This window comes from Mobula hypostoma, chromosome 5 (assembly GCF_963921235.1).
Source record: "Mobula hypostoma chromosome 5, sMobHyp1.1, whole genome shotgun sequence".
NCBI classification, from domain to species: domain Eukaryota; kingdom Metazoa; phylum Chordata; class Chondrichthyes; order Myliobatiformes; family Myliobatidae; genus Mobula; species Mobula hypostoma.
Window position 1 is genome coordinate 125640698 of NC_086101.1, and position 17581 is coordinate 125658278.

General features: G+C 38.8%; 1 protein-coding gene across 1 annotated transcript in view; it reads left to right on the top strand.

Moving 5' to 3' along the window:
* The window catches only part of dnah6 (dynein, axonemal, heavy chain 6), a 402938-nt gene that overhangs the window by 376358 nt on the left and 8999 nt on the right, over window positions 1-17581 (top strand). Inside the window, exons 73-75 of the mRNA XM_063047640.1 lie at window positions 126-253; window positions 4392-4577; window positions 15323-15395. Coding sequence (XP_062903710.1) covers window positions 126-253; window positions 4392-4577; window positions 15323-15395 — 387 coding nt within the window. The remainder of the gene's footprint in view (window positions 1-125; window positions 254-4391; window positions 4578-15322; window positions 15396-17581) is intronic.

Below are 17581 nucleotides of genomic sequence, written 5' to 3' on the forward strand. Positions count from 1 at the left end.
AAATAGAGGAGAGGGGAGAAAGATAATGTCAATTTGTGAAATTCAAGATTTCACAAAGAAATTCAAAATTGTCTCCAAGTCTAATGACAAATTTATACTGCTTTTTCTCCAAATGTTTATTTCAGTTAATCTTGACCTTGAAGGTGCAACTGAATTACTATTTGTTAGAGATCAGAAAGGACGCTTGAATTCATTAACCACCGTACTAGGACAAGAAGTTGATCGCTTTAATAGTCTCCTGGCCGTACTAAAAGTGAGTAATGCTTTCAGTACTGTCACTTTCTCACTTGCAAATTATAGTGTGAAATTGGCTTGCAGCTTTTTGCTATGGACATGATGACTGAATTAAATTTGACTTAGTATCCTTACCTTAAATTAGTTGTTGGAGTCTTCATTAATTTTACGAAATTTGTTATGGCTATGTATATTGTCAAACGGGCAGCATCAAATATTGCTAACACTGAAAGAAAAATGCTTATTTAATATGAAGAACGCATAAAAGCAGTATTTTTGCTAATTCTAATATTTCAGTTACTGTCAGGTCTGCACAGGCAGGAACCTCCCAGCCTCTACCCAGCTTACAGGCATCACCTACCACTCATTTCCAACTCATCACCTGCAGCCTATTTAAACCCAGCTCTCATCCACAGTCCTTTGAATACCCATTCAATCAGCTAGCCTCAACCAGTTGCTCTTAGCCTTCAGTTACCTTGTTGCCTTGCGTAAAGTATCTGTTCTCTCTTGTTTTGTGGTCTCTCATGCCTTATTATGTTGCAGTTTATTAGTAAAGTATTGTTTACTGCTAAATCATTTTTGCTGCTCTGCTTTTGGGTCAAGTCTTCTCTACACTTCCTGACAGTTATGGCATTTAGGAAGTTATAACGGAGTATGAAAGCATAGTGAAAGACATAGAACAGCAAAGTAACCTCAGCCAATCATTGATGCCGTTTACTGCTTTATTCACAACTCAAAGTTGTTTGAGAGGAACATTAAGTGGTTAGGTACGTCCTTATGTGTGGAAACTCACACACATCACTTAGGCATTGGGAACTGGATTATAATGTTGTATGCCAGAGAATGGGTCGATCAGCATTTGAAATAAGAGATTCCTTTCAACAAACACTATGCTCATCTAAAATTGATGAACTTATTTTCCATGCTAACTGATGATAGGCAAATGCCAGTTCATTCATGCTAAAGATAGAGGTACGGATGTTGCTACCTTGATCAGAAAGAGTCTATTCACAGAACAGTAGGAGCCTATTCACACTTCGTAGAGCTGCTAGTATTCTCCAAGGATAATGTCAGAATATCTATCAGATACTCTGGAATTCCCTTGAAGTAGTAGTGTCCAGAACCATGATGGTAGCTGTATGAGCTTCCGTAACAGTAAGCTGAGACTTCATGATTACAGTCTGGGCTTTCACTGTTGCACCTATACTTTCAAAGATGCTGCTTTGCTGCAGTGCATCTAAGAATTATTATTACTATTTATTACTATTGACTATTTATTCCTATTTATTACTTTTACTAGTTTATTACTATTGACTCCAATAAACATCTGCTGATGGATATGATGCCCATTTTATATTGGAAGGATGTGGACTCCACAAAACCACACCACAAAAGTCTGTGTGGGTATGCTTGAGGTGGATATGGTCATGAAGAAAACATTTAGTCTGTTGACCTTCCTAGGCTAAGCACTGGAAGTAACAGTTGGGATGTCCTATTGCTGCTGTATAAAACAATGGTTAGACTACACTTGGAGTATTGTGTGCAGTTCAGGTTACCTTAAAATGGGTAAGCAATAGAAAAAGTGCAGAAAAGTTTCACCATGATTTTTCCAGAATGGAGAGTTATAGTTATACTCTGAGATATGATAGGCTGGGCTTTCCAACTTTGGAACTTAGAAGGCTGAGGAATGACCCTACAGGGTTTATAAAATTATGAGGGACATTAATGGGATGGATGATTAGACTCTCTTTCTTGAAGCGGGGGAGCCTAGAACAAAAGGACACAGGTTTAAGTTGAGAGAAGAGAAATTCTGGAGATCTGAAGGGTGGGTGGTAGTTATTGGGAATAAGCTGTTAAAGGAGGTGGGGAAGGTAGCTCAAATTACATTGTTTAAATACAAATAAATAAAAACTTAGATAGGAAAGTAAGAGAGGGAATACAGACTTGCTAAACATTTAAATTCACCATCAAAAACTGAAGAATAGGGCACTGTTCCTCAGGGTATTATTAAATATCATTGGTACAATGATGTCTATTTTTATTTCAAAAACTTTAAATTTCTTCCTTCCAAATATTTGTTTTGGATGTTTTTGTCATCTACATAGAACACAACTTTGTAAAATAAAAGATACAATTCAGATGTAACCAATCAAAATTGAAATAGATTTTACTCATTGATTTATAAAATTAGGTATCATCTTTGTAAAGTCAATACTATAACTCACTGGGTAACCATTCATAATCTATGAGATACAATCTTCATTTTAGCCTATGAATGTTGTTGATTAATATTTTATGCTGCAATATTCCTTTCTTTTTGAATGATTGGAATCTTCTAGGTCACTATTAGTTTGCATGTTATATGATGAAAATGAGATGATTATTGCTGATAACATGTCTAAAATAATTTCAATGCTGAATCAAAGGGTGGAGCTTGTGTTCTCTTGACATTCTTCAATGTTGTCGTTTCCTTCCACATCCCAAAATTGTGTAAGTTGATTACCTGATCTCTGTAAATTGTCCTTAAAGTATAATGAATGGTAGAATCTGAGATGTAGTTACACATGTGGGTAGAACAAAACAAGCTTGGGTAGGATTAGTTTAAAAATCATTTGATGTTTGGTATGGATTCATTGGACCAAAGGGCCCATTTCTGTGCTGTATCCTCTGTCATTCTATGACTCTGTTTTGAATATCAGTAGCAGCTCTATAGAGAGAAAAACAAAGGAAGCCATAGGTAGGCATTGATACGTTTACATGTGCGGGATCAACCTTGCCTTAAACTCCCTTGCCCCTTAAAGAAGTTCAGCTTTGTGATTTACACAGGGCAGATGATTATGTTCCTATAGTCAAATAGCTTGGTCACATGCTTTCTAACTACTACCAGTGCAGTTAACAATGTTACTTAATATCTGTTACAAATCCTATATTTAGCTGAAAATTTCAAAACAAAAGTCAATGCTAAAAAGGTGAAATGGAAGTATAAGATGCTGGGCAATCTTACACTTTGCCGAGCCTTTGTTGCCATTATTCTTAGCCGTTATTGTCATATTTTTGGCAAGCTACAGATAGCTGTTCAACGTCCCTAACAAAAAGACGGTAAAGAAGTTTCAAATTTTGAGCCAAAATTGGTTGCAAAACTAGGAGTTTTGCAACCAAAAGGAGCAGAAAATGAGAGGACGAAAACGGAAGGGCTAGTGTCATGAAGAGGGCAAGCAATTGAGAGATGGGCAGATAGTTACAATGTTCCATTGTTTTTTGAAACTTTCCTTTTTATTGCAGCATAATTGTTTTAACAATGGTTGGTTAGGTTGCATTAAGACCCAGATTTCTTGATTTTCACCACCTTGTTGTTCTACTTCAACTTTCGGTTAAGTAATGTCTCCGTTTTAAAATTCTCACAAAAAAAATCCTTTCACTGTCTTGCCCATTACCCTCTAATGTCTAATAACCCTAAAATGTTGTGTTACTCCTTCAAATCTTTCTTCTTGACCTCCCCTGAATTTAAATTTCTGGGTGGTTCTCTTAATAACCTGATTTTCTACCCACCCGTCATCCTTAAAGATACTTCTGCAAACGTACTTCATTAACCAGGTTTCATGTCCTCTCTCCTGATGTATCCTTGTGTGGTCCATTGGGGTTATCTATTAGATGACCCTTCTATGAAGTATCTGGTTTTAATTAGTGATGTTGAGGTACTGATGTTATACCTCTTTACATGGTAAAGCCAGCTATTTTCCAATCTTTTGAGATTTCTCATGTATTGTATTGTTTCTCACTTTTGCTTTGTGCCCAATTTATCCTGCTCAGGATTTATGTTGCTTTGTTAAATGCCATGGATACAGAAAGGCATTCCTAGATTAAATGAAATGGATGGGATATCCCTAAGCTCATATTTCTTCCAGTGGTAGCCAAATAAGTTCGCACTGGACATTGGGACTCCTTGTTGCATCCTTAAAGCTACGCCAGAAGCGGTGACAAGAGCACAGCTGAAGCATGTTATTGCCTGCTGCACTAGATGCTGGCATATATCATGCTGGACAGGCAAAGTGTACCTCCTGCAAGTCTTGAATTATTGCCATTTTAGCTAGATTGTTGAAACCAGATTAAAAATATCCACTGCATTCTTTGATGATTGCTTTTCCCTATCTATCCAGGACTCTTTGGTTATATTAAATAAGGCTATTGCTGGATTTGTGGTAATGTCTGAAGAGGTAGAAAAGGTGTACACCAGCTTCCTGAACAATCAAGTTCCATCCTTGTGGGCTAATGCAGCTTATCCATCGCTCAAAGCCTTGGGATCGTGGGTGAAGGACTTTATATTGAGAACAGAGTTTATAGCGGTGAGACACAATGTAATATACTAAATTCTTTTTAGTTGTGATTGTGAAAAACTGATTCCATTTATAGTTTGTTTTTGTACATAAGAAATGACTGATGTTATGGCATTTCAAGGATTAGGTAAGACTTGTAGAACCAATGTGTAATACGTTATACTTTGTGATTTTTTTGTGATAATTAAGCACTTGTTTCAACTAAGAATCAATTATAACTTTCTGTGCATTAAATTATTAAATAACTCTTTAAAATTCTGGATTGAAATCATTTCATAGTAATACTTTGGTTATTCTATTGTAGTATCCAGATGAGATAGATGGGCCAGTGAATAGTTCCATTGTCATATTTTATCTGGTCTAGAAAATAATTGTATAAGAGCCTTAATTCAGTATATTTGTTTTTAAGTAAAAAGGTGGGTTCAAAACCTACTCCAGAGCATTATGGGTGTACTGCATTGTTAATTTACCTATCTTTTCGATAAAAAAATCTTTGCAGTTAATCAGCGTTCACTTGCTCTTTCTCCAATCTAGTGTATTTCATTTGATATTCATGTGTGGTCTCCTCTGGATTGGAGAATTAGATTTGTGGAGTACCTATGTGCAGTCCCTAGAAGTTCTCACTGAATTTCCAGGATAGATGCTATTTTACTTCAGATCTTACTTCCACTCTGACTTCTCTCTCTGGGGAAGCATCAACTGGAATATTGTTGCCTGCAGGATTCAGTATTGACTTTTTCACTTCAGTTTCTTTCTATCTGTTTGTATGAGGATTGGCTTTTCATGCTTGCCATTCTTCTCTGCCTTTCATTGTAGACCAAACTGTATAACACCACCCAGCCTTTACAAGATTACCAATATATTACACAGAGAAAGGAGCTTAACCATCCATTCAATGGCTTCTTCATTTTCCTCTGTTACAAACATATCCTTTGTTCCACCCATTTTTCCGCTTTGACCTTCTCTGCTACTTAGACTAACTTGATTTCTCTATTTCTCAGTCCGATGAAGGATGTCTTTGACTTCAAATGTTAACTGTTTCTCTTTCCACAGATGCTGCCTGACCTGTCCTCCTGAATTTAGAAGTCCTTATCTATAAATAACATACATGTGAGAGGACTAGTAAGCATTTTAGATGGTCTAGAAAGAGGCAGTAAAAAGTTAGTTTTACATAATGTCGTAAAGCATTGATCAATAACTCACACTTAGTTTTAGGTTTAAATGTTGTAGATAAACTGATTTGTAAATTAGCTGCCATTGAAAATAATGTGGATCTATTGATGCTAACATTTTGCCCTTGGGTAGAGTTAAGAGTCTGAATCCATATTTCTATTGCATGGTATTACATTTATCTGTATTAGACAGATGAAGTTGTGTAGGTACTTTGTTTACACCAAAGATAAGATTTAATAAACCACTTTTTCCCTTTGTCCAAAAAAGGATTGTTTAAAGTTCAACAAACGCATGTGTAAAGCTTTGGTGATCATTTTGGTTGTGATCAGTAATTCAGGATGTTTTGAGGACTCTTCTAGGACTTTTAATCTGCATTAAAAATTTGGGATTCTCTTTAGGAGCAAAGGTTCAAAGGTTCATTTATTATCAATGTATACAACTCTGAAATTCTTCTCCGGGTAGCTATGAAACCAAGAAAGAAAAGAAAGACAGCACGATCATCAACTCCCCCTCCCCAAATTCCTCCTCCCCGCACAAAAAACTCAGGGCAGGCACATCAACCCCCAATTTCCCCCTCCACTCACAAAAAAAAGAAAGATTGGGTGAAAAACACAGAATATAAAAAACTATAAGACTGAAAAAAATCTATAGTCCAAGTCTATATCCAGAACGCAGAAAACCTAGGTAACATTTTCAGGTACAGCAGCAGGCTCTCCCCTCAAAAGACAGACAGCTAGCGCTCACCTTTTGCATTTGCCTCAATGGTTCAATCTGCCTTGTCACCTTAATTGGCGTGCAATGGAAGCTTTAATCAGTGAAATAGAGTCAAACATTGGTTTATGTCCCATCCCACAGCCTGCCCACAACAAGGTTCATGCACTCTGCCTCTGTCTCCCAGAATCCCCTTGGAGACTGAAGGGCACTGAAGCACCCAAACGAACACCAAACTTTTGTATTCACCTCAACGTTTCAATCTTGTTTTAATCGGTGAAATGGAGTCAAACATCGGCTCACACCCTGTCCCATGGCCTGCCTGCCATGAGGTTTGTGCACACTGCCTCTGCCTTCCAGAATCCTCTTGGAGACTGCAGAGCTTTGGAACACCAAGATGATCCTCAAACAGTAAATCACAGGATCCAACAGCTCCAGAATCACATCCAAGACAAAAAAAAATGTAAAAGACATAAAAGAAGTGAAGTATGTTGTTTCAGGATCTATCCAGAAGATGTTGACTGAAGGAGCATTGTATGCAGAGGTCATCTTGACCAGACATTCCTCTACAATAAAGCCTTGTAGGTTAATTTTCTGCCAATATTCTTTTAGTCTTCTTTGAAAGTAGACTTACTGTTCCTGTTTCACAGTATCAGTCATCTCCCAAGATTGTAGCTGAACAGTGACTTCATTTTGGAATCTTTTAAGAGAATGTTGGTAGGCCATTTAACTATGAGTATTTATGGAGAAGATTTACATTTGCCAGTAAGACTCACTGGATAGTAAATAGGGAAAGGGATTAGTCTCCTTGATCTCTCTTCTTCAGATACACTTCATAGTAATGTGGGCTAGCAGTAGAGATGCATGACTTCTTCTCAATGTAATGCATCTATTTACTAATTTCTCCATGGAACACTTTGCTGTCTGGAGGCATCATAGGTTGCTATGACAACTGCTCTGGCTGAGATCTTAAGAACTCCAGAGAGAATGGACACAGCTGAGCACATGATGAAGACAAGTCTTCCCTCCATCAACTCTGACTATACTTTTTGCAGCCTGGTAAAATAGAAAACATAATAAAAAGGCCTCTCTTACCCCTGATATTCTCTCTTTTGAACCTTCAAATTATGTGGAAGGTGCAAAAGCCTGTAAGCTCATATTACTAGGTTCAAGGACAGCTTCTATCTTGCTGTTAGTTCTTCATAAAAACCACCAGAGCTGCCTGTATGTGGAGACACAGGAGATGGCTGAGATTTTTAATGTCTGTTTCTCCTTGGCATTTACTAACAAGAATATCATAGATGCCAAAGTAGTGAGAGTAATAAGTGGTGAGGTCCTAGACCAGGCGCATATTGTAAGGAAGGTGTTATTTACAGCTTTAAAGCACCTTGGGGTGGGCAAGTTTCCTAGCCGAACCAAATACACCACTAGACATTGCAGAAGCTAGGGAAGGAATTACGGAGGTCCATATAGAGATATTTGCTTTGTTGTTAGCTACTAGCGAAGGTCCAGAATACTAGAACGTGGATACAGGGCAGTGAATCTAACTTAATGTGTGGGGAAATTACTAGAGGGAATTTGGAATTCTGAGGGACAAAATCTACCACCACTTGGTTAGTCAAGGAACAGTCAGTACGGTTTTATGCTAGGAGGTCATGTCTGATGAAAACTATGGAGTTTTCGAAGAGGATAGATAAAAGTAGGGCAATGGATGTTGCTTATATGGTCAATATCCCATTTGGCAGATGATCAGGAAGGTTAACTCATATGGAATTCAGGTGAAAGAAGTGGTTTCAGAATTGCTTGATGATAGGTAGCGGAGGGTGATGGTTGAAGGTCAATTCTCTCACTGGAGGCCTGTGACTAGTGGGATGCCTCAGGAGTCAGTATTGGACTTCTACTATTAATTATTTATAAAATGTTTTGAATGTGATTGTACCTTGCATGATTAAGAAGTTTGCTGATGCTACTAAATTAGCGGGTCTTGTTGATGGTGAATCAGATTACACCGATTTTCAAAGAAATCTTGAGAAGTTAGGGAGATAGGCTGAGGAATAGCAAATGGATAAGTGTGTTAGGTAATTCATTTTGAACATTCAAAGCGGGATATCTCTATGCAGTGAATGGCAGAGCACTAACTAGTTTTGTGGAACAGAGGGAGCTGAGAGTACAAACACACAGTTGCTGAAAGTGGCTGAGCAAGTAGACAGGATGGTGAAGAAAGTGTTTAGCGTGCTGGCCTTCTTCAGTCAGGGCAGGTTAGGAGTAGGGATATTATATTGGAGTTTCTAAGTTGTTGGTGAGACTGCACTTAGAGTAATGTGTACATTTTGGTCATCCTGTTATAGGACAGACATTGTCAAGCTGTGCACGGTGCAGAAGAGACTTATGGAGATGCGGCTAGGACTAGAAAACCTGAGTTATAGGGAGAGTTTGGTCACACTAGGTCTTTCTACCTTGGAGGATAGGAGTTTAAGGGGTGATCTCATAGATGTACAGTATATGGTAAGGTGGCTGATAATAGCCTTTTCTCCAATGCTGGGGAATATAAAACTGGACGGCATAAAAACAAGGTAATAGAGGAGAGGTTTGAACAATACTTGAGAGAGAATTTCTTTACACAGAGGATAATGGATGCTTGGAATGAGTTGCTAGAGGAAGTGATCAAGGCAGGGACAATTGCAATACTTAAGAAGCAATTCGATAGATAAATGAAGGCGAAGGGTTTGGAGGGATATGGGCCAAACACAGGAAACAGAAACTTGCACGGAAGATGCTATGATCAGCATGAACCAATAGGGCTGAACGACATGTTTCTGTGCTGTATTACTCTATGAGCACTGGAGAGAGATAGGAACAGATCATTTGGGAAAACATTTAATTGGGGTAGGGGGAAATATGATGCTATTAGGCAGGAACTTGGGAGCAGATGTTCTCAGGGAAATGCACAGCAGAAATAAGGGAAATGTTCAGGGAACATTTGCATGGTGTTTCACATAGGTATGTTCTTTTGAGGCAAGGATAGGATGGTAGGGTAAGAGAAACATGGTGAACAAAGAATGTAGAAAATCTAGTTAAGAAGAAAAGAAAAGCTTACAAAAGGTTCAAGAAAGTAGGTACTGTTAGAGCTCTAGAAAATTACAAGATTGCCAGGAAGGAGTTTAAGAATGAAATTAGGAGAGCTAGAAGGGGCCACTGAAGGCCTTGGTGAGCAGGATTAAGGAAATCCCCAAGGCATTCTACAAGTATGTGAAGAGCAGGAGAATGAGCTGTGTCAGAATAGGACCAATTAAGTGCGGAGGTAGCGGAGGTACTTAATGAATATTTTGCTTCAGCACTCACCAGGGAAAAGGACTTCGACAATTGTGGGGATGACTTACAGTGGACTGAAATGCTTGAACATATAGACATAGGAAAGAAGATGTGCTAGAGCTTTTGAAAAGCATTTAGTTAGATAAATTGCCAGGTCCAGATGAGATATACCCCAGGCTACTGTGGGGAGCGAGGGATGAAATTACTGAGCTTCTGGCGATGATCTTTGCATCATCAATGGGGACGGGAGAGGTTCCAGAGGATTGGAGGGTTGCAAATGTTGCTCCCTTGTTCAAAAAAGGGAGTAGAAATAACCCAGGAAATTATAGACCAGTGAGCCTTACTTCAGTAGTGGGCAAGTTGTTGGAGAAAATCCTGAGATGCAGGATTTATAAGCATCTGGAGAGACATAATCTGATTAAGGATAGTCAGCATGGCTTTGTCAAGGACAGGTTGTGCCTTACAAACCTGATTGAATTCTTTGAGGATATAACAAAACAGATTGATGAAGGTAGAGCAGTGGATATAGTGTATATAGATTCCATTAAGGCTTTTGATAAGGTTCGCCATGCAAGGCTCATTCAGAAAGTAAGGACGCATGGGATCCAAGGAAACCTTGCTTTGTGGAACCAGAAATGGCTTGCCCACAGAAGGCAAAGAGTGATTGTAAGTGGCTTGTATTCTGCATGGAGGTTGGTGACCAGTTGTATTTCACAAGGATCTGTTTTGGGACCCCTCAACTTTGTGATTTTTATAAATGACCTGGAGGAGGAAGTAGAAGGGTGGGTTAGTAAGTTTGCTGATGTCACAAAAGTTGAGGTTGTTGTGGATAGTCTGGAGGGTTGTCAGAGGTTACAGTGGGACATCAACAGGATGCAGAACTGGGCTGAGAAGTGGCAGATGAAGTTCAACCCAGATACTTCTGAAGTGCTTCATTTTGGTAAGTCAAATTTGAAGACAGAATATAATATTAATAGTAAGACTTTTGGCAGTGTAGAGGATCAGAGAGATCTTGGGGTTCGTGTCCAAAGGACACTCAAAGCTGCTGTGCAAGTTGACAGTGTTGTTAAGAAAGCAAATGATGTGTTGGCCATCACCAGCTATGGGATTGAGTTCAAAAGCTGTGAGATATTGTGTTCAGTTCTGGTTTGGTTACCTCACTACAGGAAGGATATGGATACTATGGAAAGAGCGAAGAGGAGATTTACAAGGACGTTGCCTGGATTGGAGAGCATAACTTATGAAAATAGTTTGAGTGAACTTGGCTTTTTCTGCTTCGAGCAACGGAGGATGAGAAGTGACTTGATAGGGATGTATAAGGTGATGAGAGGCATTGACCATGTAGATAGCCAGAGGTTTTTTCTCAGGGCTGAAATGGCTAACATGAGGGCGTATAGTTTTAAGGTGTTGAGAAGTAGGTACAGAGCAGATGTTAGAGGTAAGCTTTTCACACACAGAGTGGTGGGTGCGTGGAATGCACTACCAGCAACGGTGGTGGAGGCAGATAAAATAAGGTCTTTTAAGAGAGTCTTAGATAGGTACATGGAGCTTAGAAAAATGTGGTTGGGAAATTCTAGGCAGTTTCTAGAGTAGATTGCATGGTCAGCACAACATTGTGGGCCAAAGGGCCTGTAACGTGCTGTAGATTTCTATGTTCTATGTTCAATGACTATGATTCTATGGAGATTGAGAGGTCCCATAGTATGATAAAATTACCTCTTGGTCTCATAATCTATCTTGACCATGGCTTTGCACTTTACTGTCTACCTGCACTGTAACTACAACATTTTACTTGGCGTTCTCTTATTGATTTTCCCTTATACTACTAAAATACACTGAAGTGATGAAATGGTCTATACGAATGGCCTGCAAAATAAAGCTTTTTACTTTCCCTCAGTGCATGTGACAACAATACAGCAATTTACCCATTTACCATTCCTGTCTGATTGCTCTTTGCTATCTCACTAATGATAACATTAGAGAATTGCAGAAGCACAAACCCATTTCCCATTACTATACTGATACCACAATGCATGTAGTATCATTTGCTTTGGACATGCTTTAGACACCACTCAGCACATTTTGACAAGTCTTGTGCAGTTTAGATTAATTCAATTCTCCACTATTAGCCCCACAATTTGGTTCCATATTTTTGTGGTATTTTACCCCCAAAAGTGACTAGTTAATTTGTGAAAAAAAAATTGATAAATAACTTTGCTTCAGTCAAATATACCTAAAATATTTCTGAATTATGTCTTTGAATTGACGAAACATAACTGACGACTTATAAAATTGCTGCATGGGTTTCTTCATGGTGATTAATGAAAATGGGAACAGGGTTAAAGATTGCTGAAGTATTGGTGTGCATGCATTAAGCTCCAGCTATCAAGAAAGCATGGAAATTATTACAGTACATGTTGAAACAGGATTCTGTCCTCATTTCCTGCGGATGCAAACCTACTGTAAGATTGAAATCTTATCAGCAGTCTTTGATGTTGTCAACTATCAAGAGGTGAAGTTAATGTTAAATTCCACCCCACAGAACTATGGCTTTCACCCTACTGTGATGTTACACATCTCATTTCCTGAAAAAGTCAATTAAGATGGAATTATTTATGTTGGGAATACAAAATTAATATTCAAAATCCTTTTACTTATTGTCTCCAAAGATTGGAGAAATTTCACACAGCTTGCTCCTTTCATCTCACCAGCTTCAGCAGAGACCTTAAGCAGAGCCTCATTTGACATCTCAGGTGGATATAAAACCATAAGATCATAAGACATAGGAGCAGAGTTAGGCCACTTGGCCCATCGAGTCTTCTCTGCCTCTCCATCATGGCTGATTTATTATCCCTCGCAATCCCATTCCCCTATCTTCTCCCTATGACCTTTGACACCTTGACTAACCAAGAACCTATTAACTTTGTTATTAAATATACCCAATCATTTGGCCTCCACAGCTGTCCATGACAATGAACTCCACAGATTCACCATCCCCACTCCCCTGCTTTCACCCCACACCCTTTGATGCCCTGGCTAATCAAGAACTTATCTATCTCTGCCCTAAATACACCAAATGACTTGTCCTCCACAGCTGCTCGTGGCAACACAAATTCCACAGATTTACCATCTTCTAACTAAAGTAATTTCTCTGCATCTCAGTTCTAAAAGGACATCCTTCTATTCTGAAGTCATGCCCTCTTGTCCTAGAATCCCCTACCATGGGAAATAACTTTGCTATATCATATTACCCCTTCTGCAGTCCTTTAACTCTTTCACTAATTCACTTCCCAGCTCTTTACATCACCCCTCTGACTCCCAATTTCACCTATCACTACCTTGTATTTCTTCCTCCTGTCATGTACCCCGTGACAGGAATAAAGGAACCAGCAGAAATAGAAACCACTTTGGAGTCTAGTATTGCTAATAACTAATAATATTTATTAATAACTGCACAATACAGTAAACCAAGTGAAGATAAATCAAACAGGTTAGCAAGAATTATATATATAAGTAAGTAAATCAGTAAGTGTGGAAAAATATGTATGAAAACCAAGCTTCTTTAAGTCTAGGGGTAAAAAGATACAGTCTTACGATGTTGAGCAAAGTTTAGTTCAGTTCAGTTCAGTTCATGGAATTTAGTTGAATAGCAATGGAGAGAGAGAGAGAGAGAGAGTGAGTTGAGTCTTCAGGCGAGCTGTTGCAGTCGATTTTCTCGTCGTCCTCCGAAATCCTTCACAAGTCACTGACTGTGACTTAACAACAAAGGGGACTGTATTTCGGTGTGGTTGAGCTGTCTACCCAGGCCAGGGTCGGACACATGGACAACTCCCCACCGGTCTTGCCTTTGAATTTTCATTGGCAGAGCACTTGGATCAATCGGCCTGATCGATCCTCCAAAACCCACTTTCTCTGCGGGCACAACAATGCTCATTCAGTGTCCCGATCATGTGTCTGAGGTCTGTATCATCTGACCTCCTATTTATCTCACCAGGCTGAGCATCACCTGTCATTCAAAGAGTCCCTCCTTCCTTTGTCTGTAAAGGAATGCGAGCAGGCAACAAGTCCTTGGAAGTAACATCAATAATGTGCTGTTGGTCACCACAGAAACTTTCGAGCTGCTCAGTGCTGTCTCCAAACCCAACTCAGTAGAAATCCAAAGTTACTCCCTGTGCCTTAAAGTGACAGTCCAACCATCAATCATCCTCTCTCTCTCTCTCTCTCTCTCTCTCTCTCTCTCTCTCTCTCTCTCTTCTTAAAATAAACCATCGATGATAAATAACTCTCTCTCTGTCTCTCTTCAAACAGTTAATAGGGGCACTCCTGGATCCCCTCACACTCCCCTCCCCCCACCTTCTTACTTTGACTTCTCATCTTTTTTCTCCAGTTCTGATGAATCAACGACTGTTCACTGTTTTCCATAGATGCTGCCTGGCCTGCTGAGTTCCTTTAGCATTTTGTGTGTGTTGCTTAGATTTTCTACATCTGCAGATTTTCTCTTGTTTACTGATAAACATGAACTACTCTTTCCACGGATGCTGCCTGACCTGCTGAGTTTTTCCAGCATTTTCAGCTTTAATTCCAGATTTCAAGCATACGATTATCTGTTTAAGTTTTAATTTACTATTGATGACAGAAAAAAGGAGTTGTTACCTCTGACTGCTTTCTTGGTTGAAAATGCTGGAAAAGGTTAATCGTGTTGGGCAGAATTTGTGACGGAGAAATAGTCAACATTTCATGACTGGGGCTCTTCATCAGAACTATCCTATTATTTAGGCTTAGTTACCACAAGTATGATTGTGTGTTGCAAAATCAAGTATTTCTCTGAATAAACTATTTGTGGGCAGCAAACTGTAACATTTGAAACCATTTTGTTTCATTTAAAAGGTAGAATTAAAATATTACGAGGGAGACACCCAGATTGATTTTGGTAAGATTGAAATAGCTAGCTCAAAATATCTGAGTATAGCTCACAAAACTGTTTGCTTGATTGGAAAGAATATATGAACCAAAGTGCTTAAAATGAAAAAAAAACAATTTATATTCAAATGCTGTGAAGTTGATTTTATCTTCTCTTTTGACATAAATGTCTTTTATGTTAAATTAAATAAAAAAAGTTAAATTTAAAGTTGGAAAACTAATTGACGCTATTAAATGCAGAGTATTGTTTGTTTATATATATATATATATATATATATATATATATATATAATTTAATAATGTAATGTGAATCATAATATCCTTTATTATATAGAAGTGATTTCCTCATTGGGGCGTCACAGCGTAGCAGTTAGCTTGACGCTATCACAACCTGGAATGTTGGAGTTCAGTTCCAACGCCCTCTGTAAAGAGTTTGTACCTCCTCTCTTTGAACATGTGGGTTTCCTCTGGGTGCTCCGGTTTCATCTCACAGTCTAAAGATGTACTGGCTAGTAGGTTAATTGGTCATTGTAAGTTACCCTGTGATTAGGCTAGGTGCAGCTCTTTGGACAGGAAGGGCCTATTCTATGCTGCATCTCAAAATAAATAAAAATTAACAATCTTTGTTTTACTCATAGACTTGGATCAAACATGGTCAACCAAAGTCTTTCTGGATTTCAGGATTCTTCTTCCCGCAGGGATTTCTGACAGGTATGATCAGATAAAGCTTTCTGCAAACATATTCATTAATTTATTTTTCATTAGTTTGGATATTTATTTTTCTGTAAGCATGCATTGGTTGTTACTTGATCCAGCTCTTGTTTAAAGTAAGGGGAGATTTGAATCAAGGAATAAATTAAGAGGAATTATTTGTATTTAGAATTAAATAAGGAGGGATGATTTATTCCAAAATTCACACTCCAGGAATTTTGATTCTTTAAGAAAGTATAAAGATAGCCTATCTTGAAATACACAAGACAAAGACTAATTAAATTAAACAGCGCGCGTGGCCGTTCCGAATGATATCGTATCTGTGAAGTAGGATGCCATGCACAATCCTGATTTGATGGAGATAGACGTGAGAAGCACGGAGGAAAATCTGCAGTAACTTCTGAAATGCCTGCTTCGCTGCTGCTACTACTTGTGTGATCGAGAATCTCCGGAGGGGAAGGCCCCAAATCCTTGGCCTTGCCTATTGCCTGTTGCCAGGGCCAGGGTTGAAGAGCTCGGCAGAGATGGTGCTCGGTGCTCGGTGTCGGAGAGCTGATCGGAGGCTCGGAGTTTTCGGACGGACTTGGAGTCGGACTGTGGTCAGATGCTTCTGGGATGCTGCATCGGCAAGTTTGTGGCGCTGGAGGTTTACTGTCTGCGTAAGATAATGGGACTTTCGAGAGACTTTGAGACTTTTACCGTGCCCATGGTTTGTTCTTATCAAATTACAGTATTGCTTTGCACTGTTGTAACTATATGTTATAATTATGTGGTTTTTGTCAGTTTTTCAGTCTTGGTTTGTCATGTGTTTCTGTGATAGCATTCTAGAAAGACATTGTATCATTTCTTAATGCATGCATTACTAAATGACAATAAACGAGGACTGCGTGTCCTCATAATCTAATCTACATGACTCCCTTGCTCACTCATCCTCACCACTAATCTCGCTCCTGGCACTTATTCCTGCAAGCTTTACAAGTGCTACACCTGCCCCTACACCTCCTCCCTCACCACTATTCAGGGCTCCAAATTGTCCTTCCAGGTGAGGTGACATTTCACCTGTGAGGTGATATGTCTTATCCAGTACTCCCAGTGCACTTCCTCCACATTAGTGATACCTATGTAGATTGGGGAACTGTTTCATCAAACATCTTTGCTCCATCTGTCACAAAAGGCAGGTCACCCATTTCACTTCGACTTTCCAATTCCATTCTAACCTGTCTGTCCTTAGTCTCCTCTACTGCTATGACGAGGCCACGTTCAGATTGGAGGAACAATATCTCATATTCTATCTGGGTAGCCTTCAACCTGACTGCATGGATATCAATTTCTCCCTCCATGGATGCTGCCTGACTTGCTGAATTCTTCTAGCATTTTGTACATATTGCTCAAGATTTCCAGCATCTTCAAAATCTCTTGTGTTTAAGTAAATGATATCACCCAGTAGTTACTTCAACACTGTGAAGTTTTTCAGAGCCAAATTATATTGTCAGAAGTGCATCAAAGTTTTAAACTCATAGTTCAATGCATTCAGGGAGATGAATTGACCGAAGTAAAAATACCAGATGTATTGTATTATGATAAATATTTTAAATTTTAATCGAAAAAGGGTCAAACTTCCATTAGTTTTGTCTTCGAGGGTGAAGGCCTACAATTCATAAAGTTCATGTTTATCATCCAAGCTTTACTTCTGCTGTTGTTACTTTCCAGCCTCTCCACCAAGTAGAGCCTTATGAAGATGTATATATTTTTTAAAAGCTTTTCAGCTTTTTGGAACTCTAAGTTATAATCCACTGATAGCACAGTTTAAATTTTGTCCGGCCAATCCATTGATAGAAGGAAATGTTTCACGGAACAGCACATTTTGGGTACTTAAGTGCATGCCTCTCCTAAGAAGGTATACATTTAAATGTACATTCACCCATATGGTGGTAAACACCAGAAGTTTAACATGATCACTTAATTTACACAGAATTTGTGCATATTTAAATAATTTTTACTGATGTTGTAAAATTCTATGTATAGGTGCACTGCTAATAGGGCAGAGTCTGATATGACTTCTCTAACTTCACGTGCAACTAATCAATAGAGGTGATACAGGTTTCCCCCGCTATCGAAGGTAGAGCGTTCCTATGAAACTGTTTGTAAGCCAAAATGTTGTAAAGCAAAGAAGCAATTACCATTAA